Consider the following 22,901-nt stretch of genomic DNA (forward strand, 5'->3'; position numbering starts at 1 on the left):
GTATTCTGCTGCTCTCCTTTCTTCCTTGTGTTAGGATGAACTCGACCATTTCATGGTCACTGCCTCCCAGGTTCCCATCTGCTTTAGCTTCCCCTACTAATTCTTCCCGGTTTGTGAGCAGCAGGTCAAGAAGAGCTCTGCCCCTAGTTGGTTCCTCCAACTGGGATGCATGAACTGGGAGTGAAACACCATGTGAATGATGCAAACTTAAAGTCCTTGCTGGAGGATTCTATTCCAGCCCAGCAGGGCGCTCTTAGAATCATAGACTATCAGGGTTGGAAGGGACCTCAGGAGGTCATCTAGTCCAACCCCCTGCTCAAAGCAGGACCGATCCCCAACTAAATCTTCTTCCCTGTCTAAGTGAGTACAGTGCAGCCAAGAGCAAGGGGGTGTCAGGGATACCATATCTTGGTGTCCTAAATTCAAATGTGAAAGTGCAGTCTAACTTTATTTTGTATCACATCTTCAATCCAAACTCTAGCTCTTAAATGCCTCAGAGGAAAAAATAGCAGAAGGAAAACCTCAAAGCTCTAAGGATAAAAAGTTGGTTTCCAATGAGATTTGAAAATAGATGGCAGATCCATTTAATTGCCCAATGACTTCCTACAATTTTAGTGAAAAATCACTTTGGTCATGGTGTACTGAAGTTTATAAAGTGAAAAAGAAAGCTCTGAACTCTTACTGTATGACTGGAACATCTGTAAGCTCCCATGGAGTACTGTTGTTTGTGCAATGAAAAACTACTTCAGACAGTGGGTACAGCTATATTTTAGGAAAAACTGGAATTTCCCTCAGTGTTCTCACATTTAGAAAATTTATGCATGTTCCTTTTCCTTGCTTCTCATTGGAGATGCCATATAATATCTTTTGGCAGCTAAGAGAAAAACTTGAAGTGAAAGGGAAGTATGCTTTAAAAAGATCTCTAAAGGGGAAAAAATGTCCTACTCTGTCCCAAGGGACACATGTTGAATAAGCAAGTACTTATACCTTGGTAAATCCTGAAGTGTTTTGTTTAGATGACTTTGGACCTGCAAATGTAAAGTAAAAACACACTTTTAGAACCCCGCAAATCTGTGGATATCCGCTTTATATCCGCTGACCATGTTTGCAAATCAGACTCAGATACAAATTTTGTATTCACACAGGGCTCTACACATTTTCCCTTAGTTAAATGCAGCATTTATATTCTGCCAAATCCACAGATGCTATCTTGGAAAATAGAGCTTGTTAGTTGGTGAGAATATATATTGCACACTATGCAGTCATAATTAGTGCGTTGTTATTGCACCTAGGAGCCCATGTTCAATTCGGGAAGCTTGTGGAATTTACTGAGATTTCCCTAAATGTCTGTGAAAACTCAATTATACTATAGTTGGGGATTCAGAGACTGAAGTTTTAGAAGTCTGGGAGGAAATGAGATTAATTTTTCAATCTTTGTTAATGGAGCATAGCCACAGGGAACTCCCTGTATAAGTTTTTAAAATGAGTTCATCTTGCTGTGATACGCAAGAAAACAATATCAATTTTCCTAGAGTTGCAAGTGACCATTCTTATTTCTGACTTGAACACAAGGAAGAACCTTATGGAAACGTGTTAGGGTACAGAATTTATTTCTGCAATTATGTTTTTAGTTTGTTCATACTGAAACCTGAGTAGGGCTATGGATGCATTGTATAATGTGTTCTCCTGATGTCCAATGTATTAAACTGGTTCAAAATGAACTTTTCATTTCAGAATTGGTGGAAATGATTTTTTTTTTTTTAAGTAAAGATGGGTGGCCTCTGTGTTCATATTTAGGTCTTTGAACCTGATTGATTATGATATTGATTAATATAGATCCATGACCATCTATATAATCAGCCATAGTGCCAGTGTTTGGTAGCTCCTTTTACAAAGTGTGCTGACATATTTTTCTCCACACTTTAAGGTTTGAATCAAGCCCTTAAGGTGACCTACAAAGGGGAAAACAGCTGAATTCGTAAATTTTCTTTGGTTGTGATGAGTATGGGAGGCTGGAATGGGTCTTGTCTGCTTAATTTTTGACACTAGAAATTCTGGTTTTCATTATTCTGGAAGATTCTGTGATAACTTGAGAAATAATGAAATTATGACATTGCAAGGCTGAAAGCAGAACGGTTGAGAGGGAGGAAGGTTTTTAGACACAGTTAAAAACTTTTTAATACATATTTCACTCCAGTGCCTAACGAACACTTGGTAGAAAGGAGATCTCTTAAAGATTCAGCCAATCCTGCCCTTGCATTTAATGTATAAGTACTTGCAATATACCTCTCCTGAGATACCCACCACTTCCAAAGAGGTCCTCTAGCAAAACAGGGGATGACCAGACTTGACACTCTGATATTTCTAAATTAAAAAGCAAGCTGTAAAGAAAACTTTTTCAGCCTTTATCCATCATAAAGAAGCGTGCAAAAGAAAAAAGTATATCCAAATTTCCTAAAAAATCCTTTGCAGATTACCTTTAATTTCTCTGTATAGATTTCTTTGCTCAATGTCTTTTCTTCCTGGAAATGGGAGCTGCAGGCACTCTGGTGAATGGTTCAACAAGTTATCTTGTTGCTGTAGACGATAAGTAACTTTGCATCTTCTAGTCTAATGCTGCAATAGTGTTACTTACTCAGTTGCAATACAGATTACTCAGGTCCCAGTGGCATCAGTACAAGTCATGGGGCATAGTCCTGCTGTGGAAGAAAGCTATTGTTGCAAAAATCTGTACTCTCTACTCCAATACCAACTAGCCCTGTACTTAAACTTTTAACCTAAAAACAAAGATTTGACATAAACATAGACTTCCCTTCACCCCTGAGGATGCTGGGAAATACCTTGCCACTTCAGAACACAAGGTACGCTAGGTTCACAATTACTGTTTAAAGTAAGGCTTCATATTAAACACCCAGAAAAATTACATCTGATCATTTTAATAAGGACAAGGCATAGCTGTGTTGTGGTGTGTATTGTCTGCTGAGGCTTGTTTCCTTTTGATCTTCCTATGATATGGTAGGTGACATGCAAAACAACTGGTATCTTTGTGGGAATGAGAGGTATGTAGCACAGGAGAAGGGGAGACTAGGTTAACACTGGCTATTTACTTACAGGAAGCTTTTGGAAAATGGCCTCTCCATTCACTGGGCCCACAGCAGTTGCTGATGTAATTAAAGATCTAGACACTCAGATAGCTGTAAGTAAGTTGCTTGAGCTTGCCATGAAGTGCCATGTAGGACTTGAGGTTGAAACCTGTGCATCCACATTTTGTTTGTGTTCTGATGACTTGATTATGCCCAAAGGTTGAAATTAGAGGTGAGCATAAAAATTGCTCTGCATTAATATAGTGCTTTTTGCCCAAGGATTTCAAAGCATTTCACACAACATCTTCTGACCCCTCCATGGTAGGTAAGATTTCCTACTTTGTAAACTGAGACACAGGGCTAAGTGACTGGTCCTAGATCACCCAGCGAACCAGTGTCAGAAGCAGGAATCCTTTCTTCTGCTTCTTGCACTGTGCTCTAGGGGCTTCGCTCCAGAAATGCCAACTAAAAGCTTATAGGGCTCTGTATGATTGAAGAACATCCCAAGACACAAACATAGGGATTTTGCATTATTTTAAAATCTGTTAACATTGGGCTAGAAATTGAAATCAGAGCTACGTGAAGTGACTTGCATTTATGTTTGTTTTTAAAAAGAAAAATATATGTAATATGTTTGCAGCAGTGCATGACTTTGAGCATTGGAATGAAACACTAAAATATCCACTGTCTAAGCATTCTTGTGTGATTATTTTTAAAGAGTGATTTTTCTGTGTGAATTAATACAAACTAACAAAGAATTTAATGCTGTTATAGAGGAAAATCACATTTTCTACAAAAGGTAGAAAATATTATTTCCCTTAATTTATATATAAATATCCTTGATCTGTTTTGTTTTTTCCTGGTAGCCTGTTTTCAGCTTGCATCACTTGTCACTGTGAGAAGAGACATTTCCAAAAGGTGCTCTTTTATAGAAAAGTTTGAGGAAAACTGCACTATAAGAGAATTTGAAACCTCCACATCTAATTATGGAAAATAAATCACTTAAAACAAAAGTCAGAAATACAAAAATTGTCATCACAACCAGTTTTATGTTCAGACACAGAAAACGCATTTGCAATAAGATTTTTAGAGTTAATATAGGCTGCTATTAAAGTTTCCATTAAAAGTCACTTCACAGCTTAACGTCTGTCCTTTCAAATAGTGAGATGTATTTTCTATGTAACCACCTACTTATTGGTCTGAACTATCACCAAAATAGTGGCAGAAGCAGGAATCCCATTGACAACTGCATTCATTGAACTGAGATAGTAGAACGGTGAAAGACTTGTAAGAGCATCTGAAACCTCTTACTCTGATAGGTAAAACAATTTAATAAATATTTGTGTATTAGTCCTAATCACTACAGTTTTCCTTTACCATTCTTGGTGATAACTGAAGAACACAAGTTTGGACAGAGCCATGCTATTGTGGAGCTGTGGGCCACAGATCTGACTGCAAGGAAGCCAAGTGGTGGGTCTGTAGTAGTGTGCTAGGAAGAATAGATGTTTCAAGGTTCTAGACCCTATTTACTAATCTAGGTTGCCAGTTCAGATCCAGTCCAGATGTTACCTCTGGTGTTTAGTGGCCTATGACATGAGTTAGTCTGAGAATTTTATGGCTAATCTGGAAAGAGTAGGCCGTTAGTTAGGCGTATGAAATTAGTCAGTTCTGGCCTTTGTTTGACAGTCCATTAAATTCCATGTTGTGCAGCTGAAAGCCTCAACTGAAGTGAGGAATCAAAGGAATTGGAGACAAAGGTGGGTTTTCTACTGTCCTGTCACTTTGGAGACCTGGCTTAATGCTGACAAGGTTTATAGGTGAAATTGAATTCTAGGGCTTAGGCCAAACTTTCAATATCTGTTCGCATTGCAAAACTGTCCTACTATTGGAAATGTCTTGGTTTGGGAATAATTACAGGTCAGACTTGAAATGCATTGTTGGGGTTGTGTGGCAGATGCTAGAACTGTACCTTCCTGCTCTGTGCCTGGTTCTAACCAGTGCAGCTACATGAGGAGCCTTGTACTCGGCTTTCTCCTCCTCCCAACTAAGTAGATGTCTGAAATGTAAAAATGGAGTCTCTCATGTTGTGGTAGTGCCTAGAGACCCCGGTCGTAGACCAGGCTCCATGGTACATAGAACGAAAAAACAGTCCCTGCCCTGAGGAGTTTATAGTCTGATTTTTTCCTCTTTAGTGTAATCTTCCCAACTATACATCAGGAGGTCGTCATTAATCTGCCAGTTAGGAGTAAGTATGGAGACCTAAGGCTGCCACCAAAGAGGCACAGGTATGAGGAGAGGGAAAAGACCTTTTACGGGTCTGTAGGATTCAGGCCTGGATTGAATTTTGGTGTTAGACTGGAAGAGGGAATGCAATGTTCTTAGGATGTACTCGGCTGGCTCAGTCAGACTTCACACCCATCCTCGGTTCTCCATTCAGTGAAGTCTGTGCAACCATAATGCCTTCCTTTAAAGTTTTATTTTTAATGTTCAGAAATATTTTCCTTTCCCCACCCATGTCCTTCCTCCCCTCAAAGTGTGTTTGGAAGTATCAGAATAAGTTGAAAGCCTCCAGACATTGCCTGTGGGATATGGTCTTAGTACAGATAGTGAGGGGGAGTTTAGGGAGTGAAATCCAATCTCTAAATTCACACCTTTACCCTATTGTTCACTTTGGTGTTCCTTTCCTTCTCCAGCTGGTTGGTCTGGGTCCTCACAACCCCAAAAAGAAGCAGGATCTTGACAAGCTGTATGATTTAAAGACTAAAGCCCAGCAGATTATGAACCAGTTTGGCCCATCTACCTTGATCAACCTATCCAGTTTCTCCTCGATAAAGCCAGAACCAGCCAACACGCCACCACAGAGCTCCATGGCAAACAGTACCGCTGTGGCAAAGATGCCAGGGACTCCTAGTGGAGGGGGACGCCTAAGTCCTGAAAGCAACCAGGTAATTTCACTTAAGATCTTGGGCAAACCAGGAGTTGTTCAGACCCTCCCTTAGTTTGATGACTCTCCCTTAAATGACCTGGAAATATTTTACATATCATTTGAGTACCCACAGTTCACCCAGTACTACAGAGATCCGGTTCCTGCCTCTCTCGAGTTTACAATCTGAATCAGACACAGATTGTATAGATCAGCTGCAGGTTGCATCTAGTCTCCTAGTGATGAACATCGGAGAGATCAGAAAATCCCATTCCAAGTGTGGCTTGTATGAAAAACAAAATACTGAATACAATGAAAATCTGTTTTCCAATGCTGTAGGTCATCATAACAAGTGTAGGGCAATGTGCTAGATACCCTTCCCCCCTCCCCCCCCCCCCCCGCTTCCCTGAAATAGGTCAAAAGGTCAGTTTAAACCTGGTTTCTGAAGTCAGATTGCTGGCTCCAACCTACGGTGTGTGTAGGTAACTTGTACCTCCTCGGGACAATGAGGAAGTAGCACCACAGTCAAACAGCTGCCATTTTACGCATATAATGCAACACTTGTTTTCAGTTTTTAACACATAAAATGATTGGCTGCATTCTGGCAGCAAAATGGGACGTATTCCAAAAAAAGGAAGGTATCTGATTTCAGTCTTCTCCAACACCCTTCCTCTGCTGAAATACCCCCACCCCATGCGGTTCCACTCTTGTGGCAATGCTGGGGCTGGAATTGAAACTTTTGCTACGCTTCAGAAGAACTAAGAGAGAAGCTGAGATGGAGAGAAGGCTGTGCTCCCCTGGAGGGGAGTGGCTTAAGAGCGTAATCATGTCTGAACTCCCAAGTCTTATGGGAATCACAGATTCAGATTCCAGTAGCTTTCACTTAACCTTTCATTCTACTCTGGGAAACAAACTAAATGTCCCAAGTTTGTGTGTAGATTTTCTGATGCTTTTTAAACTCAGGCTTCATGGACATTTGACTTGTTGGCACGTCTCAAAAGAGAAGGGGTTTGCCTCAGTGTCATTGAACCAAATGTATCTAGTTTAACTTGTAAGACTTTTGGGACAGGGTGATACCATCCCTCTATATCCTACAATGGTGAGCATGCTGCTGATGCTCAGAAACTAATAAAATCCTCACTCCCCCCTCGCTGTTATGCAGCATGCTCTGTGCTAATTGACTGCTGTCCTCCACCCATTGGTGGTGTATGTACCTTATCTGAAGCACTGGCGGGCACCATAGAAATGTGTAAAATTATCTTTTGCCCATAATATAACCCTGCAGTTATTGAAATTATTTTTGTACTTACAGTCCACCCTTCAAGAGTTCTCATTATGCAATTGTTTTCTCTTGCCAGCGCACTGTTGCTTTAATCAACAGTATTTTGAGATGAAAGAGATGGTAGCAAATGTTGTCTCACGTGAAAGGACAGCCTTATTCATTATTCTGTCTCACTGGCCATTGCTTTGTTTGTAGCTGCCAAGTAGGTTTGAGAATGCCTAGTTATTGCCCAGTGTTTATCTGTGCAGTTCCTGCAGCGTTACATTTTGTCAATACTGTGTATAGCCTGGAACGTGGATTACAGTTTTGGGGGCAGTTTAAGAGTGATTTTTTTAATTTTTTGCTGCTGTGCTGTGTATTGCCAGTCAGATTGCTAATGCAGTATGGAAAATGATCACCCTTTTATCCTCAGGTTTTAACCAAGAAGAAGTTGCAGGATCTGGTGCGAGAGGTGGATCCCAATGAGCAGCTGGATGAGGATGTGGAGGAGGTAGGCCATGTGTGACAACCCGTACTAGTAAAATAGGACATGCAGAGCCAATCCAGAGCTGTCATAGCCCCTTGCCCAATACAGGGAGGATTGGTTTATACTACTGTGCTGTTACGCAAGCTCTGGTCAGCTTCAAACGTGGTGCTGAAGGTCCGTATGCATTGCTGGTGCTCAGAAGTATTCATTCTAATTTATTAACCAGTCTTTTGCTGGTGACTCTCACAGACATCCCAGGGGCTTTTCTGTAGGGCGTGGTCAAACTGTTTTCAGCGAGCAGTAGCTTCTGAGGGTTGAATTTCATGGTGGTCACTGTTTTTTGAGTATAACAGTCATCCAGAAAATAATATGAATGGGTTTGAGGTACTCCTTTCTTCAACCCCCTACTCTCCCACAGATGCTGTTGCAGATTGCTGATGATTTCATTGAGAGTGTGGTGACAGCTGCCTGCCAGCTTGCCCGACATCGCAAATCAAACACTCTGGAAGTGAAGGATGTCCAGCTGCATCTCGGTAAGAGATTCGTGTCTTGTCAGTGAGGAGACAGAACTGAGGGAGTATCTGAGAAGGGATTGTCCCCGCTAGACCTTGGGGTAGGGATCTGGGTACACGCTACACAACCAGAGCAAACGCTGAATAGGGACATTTGAGGGAAATAGTCTAACCAAAATGTGTGGAAGCAGAGACAGGGAGGAGGCTGCCCCTTTATGAACTTGAGCCTAGGGTGGCTGTCTAGGCATCATTTCTTAATGGACCTGCTGGGAATCAGGGACAATTTAAATGTCATTATGTTTTCTTCCTCCAAAACTCTCCTATTCCTATGCACGGGCATGCCGTTTTGTATCCATTCTGTAACCTGTATTGTAAGGTCTTTGGTGTAGGGCCTGTTTACAATAGCTGTATATAGTATCTAGCCCAATGGGACCCTGACTCGAGTCCTTAGATGCAAGCACAGTACAAATAATAAGTAACCTCTGTGGTGCCTTTAGTCACAGGAGTCTGGATTTCCCAGTACCCCCATTTCTCATTAAATATCTGGAGCCCTGGCACCAGGAGGTTCACTGAATAGTTCTTATTGTTGTGGCATGTTGAGGGCTTCCCTGTGTTGGACATTCTGCACGGCTTTCTGACGCAGTGATCTGCGCTTTCTGTTCCAGAGCGCCAGTGGAACATGTGGATCCCTGGTTTTGGTTCTGAAGAAATCCGGCCATACAAAAAAGCCTGCACTACAGAAGCTCACAAACAGGTGAGGAGCCCCTTGTGAATGCACTAATAGCCAAATGTAGGGGAGTCCATACAAGCAGAGTCCTTGTCCAACTCCCCCCACACATGCCAGTGCTGCCCTTGTTCATCTCCACTCTTGCGTTGTGGCCAAGACAGAATGGAATCCCGATGACACGGTGGATCTTGTATATTCTTTTAGACTCAGTGTGTTCCCAAGGCTGCAACAATCTAAGACAGGGAGACTCCTGGCTGCTGCTAGATTCTCTCTTCTAACTGATGGCCACACCCTTCAAGTTGCAGTAGAGTGTCAGTTGTTGGGAGACCCCATACGAGAGACTGCTAGTTTGTAATGCTGGCTCCCTGCACAGTGGACCTTGCAGTTAGCATGTGATGACAGTGCTGGAGAGCAATTCTCACCTAGCCTCTGACGCTCCAAGGAGGAGCCTAAAACAATCCTTCACCCACAGGCAGTTAAGCGGTCAGGGAGAAGACACTCAGTTCAGGATCCAAAACACAACCATGGCCATGAGACAATGCTGCATAGCTGGTTTTTATGGTCCGTTCTGCATGGAGCCAGCATGTTTGTGAATAGCCAGAAAGCTCTCTTTCCAGAAGAATTTAAAAATCTATGTTGACTGAAGGGAATCCTTGTTTGTAAAACCACAGGAGTCCAGGGATGCTGTTTGCATACTGTGATCAAGAGTGACTAGGGCTGTAAGTCTTGCTGTTTGTTAAACATGGCATTAAAATGTGTGGCGGCTGGCTCTGTCAGCTAATGGCAGTAGCCATGCGTGTATGTAACAGTGACCCAGGTCTTACTGAGCTACTGCAGGACAACTGCAGAATCCCTTCCATTGGAAGTAAATGGTTGCTGCACAACGTGGCAGCAAGAGACTTGTTGCCATTGTATATAGGGGCAGCTGAAAATTATTTCCTCTCCTATTTAAATATCTGGCTGGGGCTCCTCTTGAAGAGCACTTGTGCTTGTCCTGGAAATTTCAGCTGTTAGTTACTTGTTCAGTACTGGTTTCTGTCTTGCTCCAACTTTGGAAGTTGCTGGGTTTTTTAAGTCAAAGGCTAAAGCCATGAATAAAAATCTCTACACCTACAAAATGCACCAGCATGGTAACGTGACAGCTCCATTCCTGATACGGCAGATGAAATGCTGTGCAGGTGCGGACAGAGGGCCTTCAGGTGGATTTTGATTCAGTGCACAATGCAAGTAAAATATTAAACTGTGCTAATGACTGAGTGAAATTAGGATTAAGGTAGAATCACCAAACCGAAATGATGACTCCGGACAGAATTTCTCCCAAGGAGAGAAGCACAGACTCTCTGAAAAATTTTTTTTTTAAACTTTCTGGCTATGGATCTATCGAAACTAGGATTCAAATAGCCTTAAAGAACCATGATTAAACACCGGTCCAGCTAATTCATGGTAGAACACTGCCTACAGACGTGTTCAAGCCTGAGTAGGACCCAGGTGGAACACTTCTCAGCATGGCTTATAGTTTGGCCCCACCCACAAGTTAGACAAATCAAGTTACAAATGGATTTAGCTAGAACCCATCTTAACTGTTAAAATGTGGTTCCCAAAGTGTTTAAAGGCCATTGTGTCTGTAGCTCTTGGTGTATCGCCACTGTTCACCAGAGCTTACTTTCAGCATATGGTATTGCACAGACAACCTGTTGTGGACCCTGTGTTTCTTCAATCTCATTCCTCTATAGCCACATTCCCAGCTTGATTTGCAGATAACCATGTTCCAGTTGCTCAGTTCCCTGTATTTTCCCTTTATTGTTTCAGAGAATGGCACTGATCCGCAAAACAACCAAGAAATAACCCCTGGGAGTAGCAGGGAGACAACTGTGCGTTTGGGGATATCTGCCTCTAAGCTGAAGCCTCCATGACACCATCCATGGGATATTTTTTTTTAATGCTTTACAGAGAAGCATATATTTTTTATTAACAGTGCAGCAATATCTATGACTTTGAGGAGATCGGCCAAAAACCATGATATGCCCCCCCTTCCTCAGCCCCCCATCAGAGCGCATCGTATCTTGAAACAAAGACTTTATTTGTGACCTTTAAAGTGGTTTATTGTATAAGTGATTGATTGTCCAAGGAACAGAGCATTTTGGTCTTGTTTGGGACAGTATTAGAAGCATCTGTAGAGGTTTTCGTTTTCCCCCTTCCCTCCTGCCAGTTCCAGTACTTTGTAATGTCAATGTTTATATAAATACTTGCATTTGTTTTACATTAATAAAGAAATTATTAATCTAAAGCCGGGCATTGTCTCGTGCTTCTGCATTTGACGTGTGTACAGCACCTCATTTCAAACTCTAGGCAGTAGGAGAGAGGGGCGGCTTGCTGCAGGGATGTTTAAAGGACATGCCAGGTTTAGGTTCAAAATGGAGGGGAGGACTAGGATGGCTCTTGCACTGGTAAGGGACAGCACAGACCATTTTGCCTCTAAGTAGCCAGTTGAGATCTGGCTGAGGTGAGTAGTGACCACAAGTCCTACCATCTGTTGGCTGTTTGGCCTATGTGAAATAAACTAATGGTATCTGTCCAGTTCCTAGTGCACAAGGGTTCACATTAAGACCAACTGGAGCCCTGGCTGACAGCTGCAACAGAAAGGCCAAGGACTTGGCGAGTCACGGAGACCTGACTTCCTTCTGGCTCCCTGCAGATCAGGGATGGTGGGATGGAAGCATGTGCTATTCCATGACCAAATGGAAGTCTTCAGTCTCCAGGGCTGTCAGTTGAGCACATTTCACCAGCACATAACTCACTTTAAAACTGTTTAGAAAATAAATTGAAGCTTAGGCCACAAATTTGACCCTAGTAACTCTGCTAATCAGGTGGGAAAGGTTCTTCAAATTGCAAACATGAAAGGGGAGGGGTGTTCCTATATCTGTACCTCTTGAGTTTTGGGTCGACAAGGATGAAATTGAAAGCTGCCCCCAAAGACTTTGAAATATATACATGGTCTGAAAATAAGTCATCCGCTTTCCAAGCTAAAGGCTGCACCGCAGATAAAATCCAGACTTCTTATCTGGTTTGCCCACTTGTTACCTGGGGTTCTTTAAACCCAAAGCTCTTGGTAACTTTTATTCTGTGCAAGGTGGTGTCAGGAAATAAATCAAGGGAGACACGGCCATCCATCTGATAGATGGCTGGCACAAACAGGACAACACAAGCGTGCTTTCACGTACGCAACAAAGGTTAGTAAAACACCCCCAACCCTTGATAATTACCGAAGGTGAACGTGGCTTTCGTGTTGCACCCTGATAGGCTTCTGCTGGCCAAACTTCTGTCTGCCGGTGGGGACCCCAAGGTGCGTCCAGAGGGAGCGTTCCTGAAGAACCCCTCCTAAGAAGTCCAGCTACCTCAAACTTTTTTTCCCCTTATTTATACATTAATAATACAATGACATGTCCCTTAAAGAAAACTTGCTAAGCAAGCAGTTTTTAAAGGTCACGCAAGGGGTTTCCTTCTGATCATCAATTTAACCAGATATGTTTTGTTTTGTTTTCCCTCCCCCCCACCCCTACCCCTCAGAGTGTCCATACCTTGGGGCCTTGACAAACATTCCCGGAGGCACATACAGACAGACTTCCTGTTTTTCTAAAATACATATATCAGCAATTTCAACATTCTTAGCAGGAAGGACATGGGGTCAAGCTGCCCTGTCTGTGGCACCCAGAACTCCCTTCCCTCCTGCCTTGGTTATGCTAAGGCCGCTGCATGACCAATTTATGGCCTGCTGACTCGATAACTTTTAGCAATAAGCAACAGTGTGTTGGTTCTCAAACTTTTGTACTGGTGACCCCTTTCAAATAGCAAGCCTCTGAGTGTGACCCCCCTCTTATAAATTAATTTTTTTATATATATATTTAACACTATTATAAATGCTGGATGCAAAGCGGGGTTTGGGCTGGAGGCTTGCTTATGATCCCCCATGTAATAACCTCCCGACCCCCAGTTTGAGAACGCTTGCAATAGTGGTTTCAGGCACTTCACTGGTTTGCCAAATCTCTCTGTACATACTGTCTAAAAACATTAAAATGTAAACCTATACAAAGCGTGTTTATTGCAGTAAGGGGGGGGATTTTGCAAGAATCCTACTGAGACTAGTTAACTTCATAACTGAACTCTTATTGACAGCATAGGCAGTGTCCAGAGTGTCCTAAACTGCCATTCTGGTACCTGACACGGTCCTTCCAAAATGAGGATTCACACTCGTAAGTATGCATGTCATCCATTCTCTGTGCCCAGCTAATAACTGGTCTTTCCACTGAGACTACCATTGTAGGGGCCAGTTGTAGAGATGGTTCTTTATGATGTGGTTTAAAACTGGATCCCAAACTTCATTGGTTCATGTGCCACTTTCTTAAATTGTTGTGAAGTGAACGGATGGAACGTCAAGTTTGGGTACCACAGTCTGGTCTGGAAACTGGTTGGAGACCTGCCCAATTCATTTCTTATAGTGGTCACTTAAAAAGCCAACAGAGCCTAGTTTTTTGTTTTGTTTTTTAAACTATCAGCATGGTCTGGATTCTAACCAGTAACCTGGAGGTGAAAGCTACCCTGTTCTGTCTTGAAGGCATTTCAGTAGCCTGCGTAGTCACAAGAACACAGCCTGCGGGAATAGCCAGTCCTGTTGCCCTAGAACCAGATTGCTAAATCTAAGGCCTGAGAGGGAAGCTGCTTTTCCTGAATAGAGTGACTGTTTTCATATTCGAAACTTACAGCCTTGTTCCTAGGCCATGCCCTTTCAAGCGAAGGGGAAGTCCAGTGACCTGAGAGGGACATGGTGGCTGGATGTTTCGGGCAGGACAACCTGCAGCAAAACACCGCTTAATGATAACTTGAGGGTTTTAAAACGAGGAGCCGCATTGATGAGAATGGGAGAAGCTGGGGGTGCTTTAGATGCTGTTGCTGGGTGACTCTGTAGACTCCAAGCTGAACACCAATGCTGGGAAGTGCTTCACAACCAGGACAGCTGGAAGAATGTTTAGTCTGTAGAAAATGCAGCATCCATGGAGATTCTAAATCCTCCGAATCTGCAGGCACCTCCTGGGTCTAGTGTCACTGTTTATACCACTTGGGGGACACTTGCCATTTTCATTGGCATGTTTATTGTTCTAACTTTAATGCTAAAGGCAACCAGAAATATGAATAAAATGTATTTAACTTTGTATCCAAGTGTAAATTCCAGACTTTTCCAGTGCTTAGACCATTGGATTCCTATTTGGAATTTCCTCCAAGCACAAAGGGTGCTGTGTAACCCTGCAGCCTTTGAACATGAGTGGATGGAAACATTACCCGTTCCAGTTCTGTTTGTTGCCTTTGCTGGGAGAGGTTAACGGGAACTACTAGCCTGTTAGAAGAGGCTATTGTGACTGTCCTTGCATATAGTCCTGCCTGGCAGCCAAGTCTCAGACAGGAAGGTGAGTGATGGTAGCTCACTCTGGCTTCTTAGTCTACAATGTCTGGCTAGCATGAGCACTTCTTCTGCTTCTCTTGTTTTCCCAGGTTCTGTACTTTGGGCTCCTCTGTGGGTGGCAGTCTGCTTTTCACCCCATCCCAATCCTTGTTTGGGCTCAGCACCCCTGCCTTCACAGCTTCATAGATCTCCAAGGTCAGCAGCTGGAAGGCATCATCCACGTTGCTGTTGCTTTTAGCGGATGTCTCTATATACTTTGCCCCCAGTGAGGAAGCCAGCTTCTCGGCCTCCTTTCGCTCAACCTGGCGCTGCGGCACCAGGTCACTCTTGTGCCCAACCAGCACAAAGACCACGTGAAAAGGTTTCACCGTGTCTGTCACCTCCTGATGCCACTCCTTGATACTCTCAAAGGATGCTCGGTTGGTCAGGTCAAACATCAGCACTGCCCCAGCGGAGTTGCGGTAGTACGAGCGAGTCACTGACCTAGGACACAAGAAGGGAACAGCGTGAGACTCTGCATTTTCTTATTGCTTTACTTTCCTAAGATCTTTATGGCACAGAGGCAGCAAAGGCTGCCTTGTGAAACTGCTTGGAAAATGTTTTCTTGCAGAAAATTTCAACTTTTTGGTGGAATATAGAAAACCAAAACTTCAATTCAGAATGGCACTGTACTGCCTCATGGGAGTTAAAGTTCAGGTGCCTTATTCTGGTTAGACTACATCTTCCATGATGCACCACTTTCCCCCGCGGCAGTGACGAGAAGTGATGCGTCCCATCGGAGTCCGTGGTCATGGTGCATCATGGGAGAGGTAGTCTGTGTAGAGAGCTCACCCAGAGAGGGGAATGGAAGCATAAAGCCCCTGATCTACAAGTCCTGTGAGACGGCTGGGTGCCATTTTGAATGCAAATACTTTAGGTTTGGGGCAATAATTTTTTTTGACTAAATGTTCTGAGGAAAGCAGCTACTTCTCGTGTCAAAACAAACAAACAAAAAACCCACAAAACCCTGCATTCTATGGAAAACTTTTTTTTGTCAAAATGGTTTGGATGGAATTTTTTTAACTAGTCCTAATGCCTAGATATAACATCTGTCTATGGTACATGTTCAACCAGATTCGTGTCACAGGGGTGACTCTTATCTGAGCCAGTTGCTTGACTTGTGTCCACAATGCATCTTTTCTTTCCCCCAGTTTAGCTTGGTTTATGTTCCTATCAATTTATGCTCCCATATCAGTACATGTTAGGGAAATCGAGGCAGCTATCCCATCGGACTTTGGCAGAGGGTAGAGTACCCTGAGGACCCCCCGCCCAGTAGCACGTAGAGCAATAGATGTTGGGATGCCCTGGCAGCCCGAGAGCTGGCTGAACTGGTTACTCCAAGCCAGTCTCCTACCCTCACTGGGCTAGCTTACGCTGCTGGTGGCAGAGAATTAACCATGTGGGGTGTGAACAAAGCATGTTTACAGCCAGTTTGGGTTCTGCCCAGAACAGGTTTTTGGAAACTCTCCTCCTGTTTTCCAGCCACCTGCGTGTCCCCACCTGCAGTGGCAACAGTGCCGGTATTTTTACCCTTGTGTTATGTCTGCCTGCTCCGAACACAGAGGTGTTAAACAGCTGAGCCCTACCTGTGCTAATGCTCCCACCCCTGGGGAATTCCTGGAAACCTGCTGCCCTTGTCACTAACTGGCTACACACTGGCCAAACCTCCAGTGTAAATGAGATTTCGGAAGCCCCTTTTCTTCCACGTCTTGGGGCTGGCCCTGGTGCTTCAGGTGTGCCCAGCCAGTTCCTTTCAATGGGGCATGTGTCTGGTTAATAATTAGCCCCTTAGCTTAGGAAGCAGAAAACTCTGTACCTAATACCCTGAGGTGCTGAACTAAAGGGCCTTGGGTCTGGACGGGATAGCTGGTCTCCGTCCAGTCCCTAGGGATGTGGGTCTCCTTTCACTTACGCTGGTGTAAATCAGACAGATCAGTGGAGTTGCTCTGACCTGACACCAGGGTAAGAGCAAGGAGAATCAGGCTTTGGTGTCTGCACCCCACCTGGCCTGGCAGTCTCAGCCACAGAGCGGGACCTCCCCTCACCCGGGAGGCGGTTGCTAACCCCTCGCCTTCCTTCCTCCGAACCTGGGGTGAATCCTGCTCTCATTGAAGCCAATGGAAGGGGGGAAGGTAAGGGCTCAAATAATAACATTCAACAGGGGAAAAGCCGAGCTGAGCCAAACAGCTTTGATAACCCTGCCCCAGCATGGAACCCACAGGTCCTGCCCTTGGCTATATGGGGCTGAGTAGGTGCCCACAGTGTTGTTAGCTGGAAAGTTCTTTGCACCCAGTGTGTGACTCCCCCTGACAGCGCCCCAGCCTGGCCGTCAAGCCCCATTGTGTATCAGTGGTTCTCAGTACTATTCCTCTGATCGGAATTAAGGGCTGGGTCCCTGCTCCCTCCCACTCTGCACCTCTATTCTAGGCACTGGGGCCAGTGTTTGGTGGGAAACCCTACAAGTCTCCCCTGCCATACCCTAGCAGGGCGATGACACATGCACCGAGAATTTGGGAGGAGGGGAGTCCCTAAAGTGAGGGCTTTAAACTCCTCCAACGTGCTCTAGAGAGGCCCACGCAGCAGCACCTGAGCACGGCTGCAGGTGCTTTACACACAGAGTTGGACCCAGCCCAGGGAAAATGAGCGTGAGGGTGGAGCTTTCTGTCCGGTTCCCAGGGGTTAGGATGCCCCATAGGCTAAACCGCTCTCCTGCACGGCACCAGCTGCCCCCTTTGCTGCCTGTCTCAGCAGAGAGGCCAAGGAGAGTCTGAGAGACTACCTAGGGTCCCTCCAAGCTGTGCTAGAGCAGTGATCCCCAAACTTTTCAGGGTTGTGCCCCCTCTTACCCCTGTCAGTGCACCCCTCCTCCCCCAGGATCTGGGGCTGGGAACGGGGCCACGGTTCCCCAGGAGAGGTGGGGGATGGGACACAGACAGGGATAGGGAGGCTGAGGCTGGGGCCGCAACTAGGAGCATATCTGGGCCTGGGGCCAGGAATGGAGTTGCGGTCAGGGGTCGAGGCTGGGGGCAGGGCCGGAGCAGAGCTGGGAGCAGAGTGTGGGCTGGGTGGTACTCCCTCCCTGCCCACATTGGGGGGCTGGCCCGGACCCTGCTGCTCCCCCCGAATGTTCTTCTGCACCCCTCAATTTGGGAACCACGGGGCTCAGACACAACAGCAAGGGGCAGCCTGGGAGAAGTTAACCGAGCCATGGCCCAGGCTTTTCCTACTCCAAGGCCTTTGGTGTCCGGCCTGTGAACCAAGCCCCTTTCCTCAGCATTGTTCATGCAAGAAAACTGCAGCCTGCGCTCGAGCCTGGAGCTTTCTGCACCTGTATTAATCCCCATTGCAGCTTTCAAGCTCCCTTTGTTGGCTCCGGCTCCGGCTCCGTCCGGTCCACACGCTTACACGTACGTCTAACCCTCCCTGGCAAACCCACCTGAATCGCTCCTGCCCGGCCGTGTCCCAGAACTGCAGCTTGATCCGGAGCCCGGGCTCCAGCTCCACAAACTGGACGTAGAAATCCACCCCCACCGTCTGGTTGATGGAGTCGAGGAAGGCGCCCTCGGTGTAACGCTTCAGCAGGGACGACTTTCCCACCGTCGAGTCCCCCAGCATGATAATGCGGAACTGGTAGTGCCAGAGTGAATCCATCCGGAGTATCCCAGCGGGACAAGCCTGTGAGCAGCAAGGAGCCTGGAGCCGAGTGTCTGCGGACTGGAGAGAGAACTCTCACGGCGCTGCCGGTTGGGACTTGCTGGAAGCGGAGCGAGATGGTTCCAGCTGAAGGCTGAGAGCTGCTCTAGCTCGTGTCCAGGCAGGCAGCTGCCACCCCTCCCGCTGAGTGCGCAGTGTTTATAGAAGGGGAAGGCAGAGAGAACGTATTACTCCTACGTTTGGCTGTCAGGACTGTCTCCGCTCAGTAACACTGGGCCCTGTGTGTCAGAGGAAAGGAGCGAGCAAAACAGATGCAAAACGCTGTGATGAGGAAGCATCTCCTTGGCATTAGGTTAGATTAAGAAGATTAGATTATGTATAGGGGCCTTGTAACTAGTGAGGCCTGGGTGTCAGGTGACTTTGGGTTCTACCCAAGCCCTGCCACTGTCTGTCTCTGGGCAAGTCACTGCACCTTGGTTTTCCCTCCTGTGAAATACAGGTGATAGTACTGACCGCACTGGGGCAGTGGGAGACTCAGAGCTTGTCTACCATCCTGGGGAGCTCTTCCAGAATATCCGTTCCTGATTAACGCTATGTGTGGACACAGCTGCCCAGAGAGGGGTGCAAAAGGCGCAGTGTGTCCCAGATCTTCCAACTGAAAGCGCCTCCAAACCCATGGAGCATGAATGGGCAGCATTGTGACCTGGTGCAATGGGGTGTCAGCACCACTCAGGCTGTGACCCTGTGCCCCAGGTCCTACACCCGGGCACGCCACCCACCCTCTTCATGATGGAGTGGTGGCTGGGCCAAACCTGGGCAGTGCTGTGGTCCTGTGTGTCAGGTCACAACACCCAGAACGGGGAGCTGGGCCTGGCCCCATGGGACAGGCGCTGTCTCTGTAGGGTGAGTGCAGGGCGGATTCGCCGGCTAATCACCACCACCCCAGCCCTCTGGGGAAGGGTGGGGGACCTCCATGTCAGATATTGCCCTGGGCCTCCAAAAACCTACACGTCCCTGTGTGTAGACATACTTAGTCCAGAATAAGAATGACCACACACAGGATTAATCAGGAATAGTTAATCTGTTTTAAATCCACACTTTACTTTATTCCAGATTATAGACAAGCCCTTAGTCCAAATTTAAAGGGTTTGAGCTCTTTGGCTGGAAGGCCCTAGAGATGGACTCCATTTTAGTATGCTGTTATACAGAATATTTAAAAGACTTTCACATTCCCTTAATAAGATTGGCTTTTAAAGGCAGTTCCTTCCCCGCCCAGCCGCAGCCAACCTGGGCATGAGCTGAGCCCCTGGGGTAAGCAGAGATGTGTTGTCAGAGCCACTGGTTTCCCTTGGGAGAATGTTTAAGCAACAAGCCAAGACAGGGCATGTATTGCTTTGTGTTCATTCATGCCTTGTGCACTCTGCCGCCAAAGGCCAAGCGTTGATATTGCAACTGGGCATGAATTAATGCAAGACCTGCCTGGTGCCTGCACGGCTGATTGGGCCTGTGGAATACTTGTATTTGAATTAATAAAATCAGCTCCAGCTTCACTCAAATCTGAGTCCGGTTTCACCCCAACGATTTGAAAACATCAGTCCAGGCTGCAGTGACAGACTCTTCCTTACTGCCTCACTGGTGTCAAGCAGACGTAACCCACACCTACTCCATGTGGTGGCGCTATTCCCTCCCCGCCAGTGGTGTCTGGGCCACACATGTACAGGTTGGGGCCCCTCCGATAAGTTTAACAGAGGTGAGCCTTTTCGCTGAGGCAGTAGCAGCTCATGGGTTCAGATGCAGCATTCATAGGTTCAGTTCCGGCTGCTGCTGGCCCACCAAGCAGCAGGAGGTTCTACAAACTGAATCAAAGATGGGCTGTTGGTTAAACGCCCCCATTACACCACGTCCTGCTGCAGCAGCTGACAGGGTGAGGAGGCCTCAGCACTTTTCCCCATGTGGCTCCACGCCAAGGGGGTGGAAGTTGGGAAAGGGCCCCTCCGAGGCTAGTGGTGAGAGCAGCGTGAGAACTTGAAGAGACTAGATTAGGGAGATCCTGCTCAGTTTGATTCTGGAGTTTCATAGAGCGTAAGGCCAGCAGGGGCCACTATGACTATCTAGTCTAATTATCTGTATAACACAGACCCTAGGACTCCTCTGAATTAACAGTATCTGACAATCCCCACACAGTTACCTCCCTATCTCCAGGTTTCAGAGCAGCAGCCGTGTTAGCCTCTCAGTTTGTATGGTAACTTCCAACTTATCTGTATGTGTATATATATAACTATATCATAGATTCATAGATATTTAGGTCAGAAGGGACCATTATGGTCATCTTGTCTGACCTCCTGCACAACGCAGGCCACAGAATCTCACCCACCCACTCCTGCGAAAAACCTCTCACCTATGTATTGAAGTCCTCAAATCGTGGTTTAAAGACTTCAAGGAGCAGAGAATCCTCCAGCAAGTGACCCGTGCCCCATGCTACAGAGGAAGGCGAAAAACCTCCAGGGCCTCTTCCAATCTGCCCTGGAGGAAAATTCCTTTCCGACCCCAAATAGGGCGATCGGCTAAACCCTGAGCATATGGGCAAGATTCACCAGCCAGATACTACAGAAAATTCTTTCCTGGGTAACTCAGATCCCACCCCATCTAATATCCCATCACAGGCCATTGGGCCTATTTACCATGAATATTTAATTACCAAAACCATGTTATCCCATCATACCATCTCCTCCATAAACTTATCGAGTTCCATTCTATGCATCCAATGAAGTGAGCTGTAGCTCACGAAAGCTCATGCTCTAATAAATTGGTTAGTCTCTAAGGTGCCACAAGTCCTCCTGTTCTCCCTATCTCCAGTGACACATGAACCAGGCAAAATCATGTGATTACTGCAGAACTGAAACACCAATGGGCCCAGATACTGCAGTGGTGGCTTTATAAGAAATGTGATAGCTAGGCTAGGTACAATAGAAAAAAAGAGCTGACAGATTAGCTCAGTGGTTCTCAACCAGGGGTACGTGTACCCCTGGGCCTATGCGGAGCTCTTCCAGGGGGTACATCAACTCATCTAAATAGTTGCCTAGTTTTCCAACAGGCTACATTAAAAAACCCCTAGCGAAGTCAGTACAAACTAAAATTTCATACAATGACTTGTTTATACTGCTCGATATTCTATGCACTGCAATGTAAATACAATATTTATATTCTAGTTGATTTATTTTATAATTATAATTGTAACATGAGAAAGTCAGCCATTGTTCAGTACTAGTGGGGCTGTGACACTTTTGTATTTTTATGTTTGATTTTGTAAGCAAGTCATTTTTAAGTGAGGTGAAACTTGGGGGTAAGCCAAACACATCAGACTCCTGAAAGGGGTACAGTAGTCTAGAAAAGTTGAAAGCCACTGGATTATTTTGTCCCCAGAAAGAATTATTAATTTAAACTGAAAGTTTAAAACTATTTTAAGGGGGAGAAAGTGCAGCCTAGTGAATAGGGAAGGTGTCCTAGACATCAGGACTCCTGGCTTTGCCACTTTTCTGATCAAGTCACTTGACTTTATTGTGCCTCAGTTTACCCATCTATAAATGAACATAATATTTCCACCCTTCACAGGAGGCGGGTGAGGCCTCATTAGTTAAAAACTATTGATGGTTTTAAGATCCTCAGATAAAATAGAGCCACAGAAGTGCAGAGCATCAGCAGAAGGCCTTTTGCTGTATAATCTGGCACAGTTTTCTTCCTTCCTAACCCCCAATCTTGAAGGAAGCACCAAATTATACAAAGGAAATGATTTATTTTTAATAAAGAATCCATACAAGCTGGAAACATGAGAGTAGCAGGATTGCACTAGTCCATATGTAGCACAGCTTCATACCCACAAACAATAATAACAGACACCTGTAAATACACTGGGATTAAATCCTGGTGCTACATAGTCAGCGGGAGTTTTCCCATGGGCCAGGATTTCACCTAGGGCGTTTAATGCGCACTTGATTTTCGACAGATGCAGTATGCCTGGCTATGGAGGAACAGAGCTTGGATTTTTCTAACTAGATGCAAGATGGTACCATAATGTCACTCTTGTTTAGATCCAGGCTATGCCATTGAAATCTATGGCATTATACAGAGATAGGGGAGGGGGAAATCTGTCCCTGGGAGTTTACCATAGCAGTTTTTAAGTGTTCAAATGCAATCAAGCCATAAGGCTGAGCATAGGAGCATGATCAGCGAGGGAGTGTGGCTGACTGGACAGACACTTGTGGGACAGACAGGAGACATAGTTTCTATTTCCAGCTCTGCCTATGAGCTTGGGCCAGTCACTTCCCTGCTCTGTGCCTCAGTTTCCCCTCTGACCCCTTTATCTGTTTAAATTGCAAGCTCCTTTGGGCAGGGACTGTCTCTTACTATATGTTGGTATAGCACGTAGTACAATGGGGTCCCGATCTTGATGGAATACTAATAATGTACTTTTAAGGTCTCCTCAGTCTAGACCAAATAGTATAGGGTTACGCTAGAAAATGAGCAATTTGTTCTACAATTAACAAATTAATTAAAAGGGTGCCTAAGCATGATACTGGCCCTTTGCAAAGGAGTGAATCTCACCCCTCTGCACTGAGCACTGCAACTGAATTCTACCCTCTGGAAACATCTAATTGGCTTCCTCATGTCCTGAGAATTCTTTCACTCACCACATTCCTTAGGCACCCAAAATCAGGCCATGCCGGTTTCTTTGTAAAGCTAAAGTCTCTGGCATGTTTCAA

At 45.4% G+C, this 22,901-nt stretch overlaps 2 protein-coding genes across 7 annotated transcripts in view; one reads left to right on the forward strand and one right to left on the reverse strand.

Moving 5' to 3' along the window:
- TAF12 (TATA-box binding protein associated factor 12) overlaps positions 1-11,280 on the forward strand; it is a 67,740-nt gene extending 56,460 nt beyond the window's left edge. For 2 of the 6 annotated variants that reach the window (XM_073317911.2, XM_073317907.2), the window contains exons 2-6: positions 5,777-6,028; positions 7,701-7,778; positions 8,173-8,287; positions 8,932-9,020; positions 10,803-11,280. In XM_073317911.2, coding sequence (XP_073174012.1) covers positions 5,861-6,028; positions 7,701-7,778; positions 8,173-8,287; positions 8,932-9,020; positions 10,803-10,838 — 486 coding nt within the window. In that variant the 5' untranslated portion in view covers positions 5,777-5,860 and the 3' untranslated portion in view covers positions 10,839-11,280. Of the gene's footprint in view, positions 1-3,111; positions 3,197-4,453; positions 4,841-5,293; positions 5,329-5,776; positions 6,029-7,700; positions 7,779-8,172; positions 8,288-8,931; positions 9,021-10,802 lie in introns of those variants that run through there. The other 4 variants (XM_078849440.1, XM_073317910.2, XM_073317908.2 and 1 more) reach the window with 4 other exon arrangements.
- A 2,487-nt stretch (positions 11,281-13,767) lies between these two features.
- Positions 13,768-18,160, reverse strand: LOC140900450 (ras-related protein Rab-39B). The gene is made up of 2 exons (XM_073317754.2): positions 17,924-18,160; positions 13,768-14,931 (listed from the first exon to the last, which is right to left on the reverse strand). Exons 1-2 carry the CDS (start codon positions 18,136-18,138, stop codon positions 14,499-14,501), a joined length of 648 nt encoding a protein of 215 aa, XP_073173855.1. The 5' UTR covers positions 18,139-18,160; the 3' UTR covers positions 13,768-14,498.
- Between the last annotated feature and the right edge of the window lie 4,741 nt (positions 18,161-22,901).

The sequence above is a fragment of the Lepidochelys kempii genome, chromosome 19 (genome assembly GCF_965140285.1).
Source record: "Lepidochelys kempii isolate rLepKem1 chromosome 19, rLepKem1.hap1, whole genome shotgun sequence".
NCBI classification, from domain to species: domain Eukaryota; kingdom Metazoa; phylum Chordata; order Testudines; family Cheloniidae; genus Lepidochelys; species Lepidochelys kempii.

Excerpts from the sequence above, each read along its gene's own strand:
- LOC140900450 (XM_073317754.2), bottom strand. The coding sequence starts at position 18,138 with ATGGATTCACTCTGGCACTACCAGTTCCGCATTATCATGCTGGGGGAC. Across the intron at positions 14,932-17,923 it reads GCCGGGCAGGAGCGATTCAG|GTCAGTGACTCGCTCGTACT; the intron begins GTGGGTTTGCCA and ends CTTGTGTCCTAG.